This window comes from Peromyscus leucopus, chromosome 3, assembly GCF_004664715.2.
Source record: "Peromyscus leucopus breed LL Stock chromosome 3, UCI_PerLeu_2.1, whole genome shotgun sequence".
NCBI classification, from domain to species: domain Eukaryota; kingdom Metazoa; phylum Chordata; class Mammalia; order Rodentia; family Cricetidae; genus Peromyscus; species Peromyscus leucopus.
Genome location: NC_051065.1, coordinates 106,069,989 through 106,071,183, shown reverse-complemented (window position 1 = coordinate 106,071,183; position 1,195 = coordinate 106,069,989). Strand labels below are relative to the sequence as shown.

The 1,195-nt window shown below is 42.3% G+C and overlaps 1 protein-coding gene across 1 annotated transcript; it reads right to left on the bottom strand.

Moving 5' to 3' along the window:
• Nucleotides 1-300: 300 nt before the first annotated feature.
• Nucleotides 301-1,195, bottom strand: LOC114681890 (vomeronasal type-1 receptor 98-like). Its single transcript, XM_028855657.1, is given in 3 exon segments — nucleotides 301-530; nucleotides 533-673; nucleotides 676-1,195. Coding segments are annotated over 3 exon segments (891 nt in total).

Genomic DNA, 1,195 nt, shown 5'->3' with positions numbered 1-1,195 from the left:
GGAGATGACAAGTGAGATTATCTCACAGGCCTCCCTTGAAGACTTGTTGAGATATATAAAACCCTTGCAATAACTCAGAGTGTGTGGTTTTATTTTCTTATATAAATCTGACATCCATACAGATATAGAAAAGTGAATAAATTAAACAGAAAAGGCACAATTCCACATTTTCATGTAACTCAGAGCATGGACATTCTGCCATGATTCATAGCTCTGGGGCCAACACATTGGTTCATCTTAAAAACCACAACTTACCTATCACAGAATATCAAATGTTTACCATCCACTCGCACATGGATATCAAACGGTAAGTTCTATGTTTTCATTACTGATGGCCAGCAGAAGACCGACTGTGGCATAGCCATGGTCCACAAGGGTCTGGACACAATACAGCGTGGGATTTCCCTGGGACATAGTTCTAGAGTAGGAGAGAATACTGTCCAAAGTTGACATCACCAGAAAGAAACTCATAGGCAGTAGGAGGGTCTGGAGGGCCCTTTGCTCTGGGGATGCTTTTGGAGAAGGTTTGTGTTCTGCAAGTGCCGGGACCGAATCATATGCCTGCACAAGAGAGTCATCGTGTACCAAGTCGAGAGGACTATGAGGCTGATAAGGAAGACATTCCTGAAAGCCAGCAGTGTGGAGAATGTCTGTTGCATTGAGTAACTCACGCATAAAAAGAGCAAGATCCGGTGATGTATATAAGATTATCTGAGGTGAGATTGCAGGTGGCAATAGCAACTATTAAGATATGACTGCCAATGGCTGTGTAGAAGATACACAGGAAAATAAGAAAACATGAGAGATGATGTGAAGAATGATGTTTGAACTTCACTAAATGAGAGCTTTGAGGGTAGAGGATGATGGCCTGGAAGACACTCAACAGGCAGGTGGCACAAACAGAGAGGGCCCTGAAAAATCTGTGCAAGACAATAAGAAGTTTACATGCGATGTCATCCCATCTCTCTGGAGATATAAAAAAGTCTTGAGTTCTATACACTGCAATAAGCAGCAGCATTAGGTGTGTTAGGGCCACGAAGCCAATGGTCAAGTTACTGAGTTTGGGCCTGTGGCCATGAATAAACACGAAGATGTGGAAGAGGAGAAGGAAGCTGTTAGCTGAGATGCCAATGCTTATTTCTAAGAAGGCATTTCTGATGTTGATTTTACAGAATGGCTTATTGTCTTTATTCAT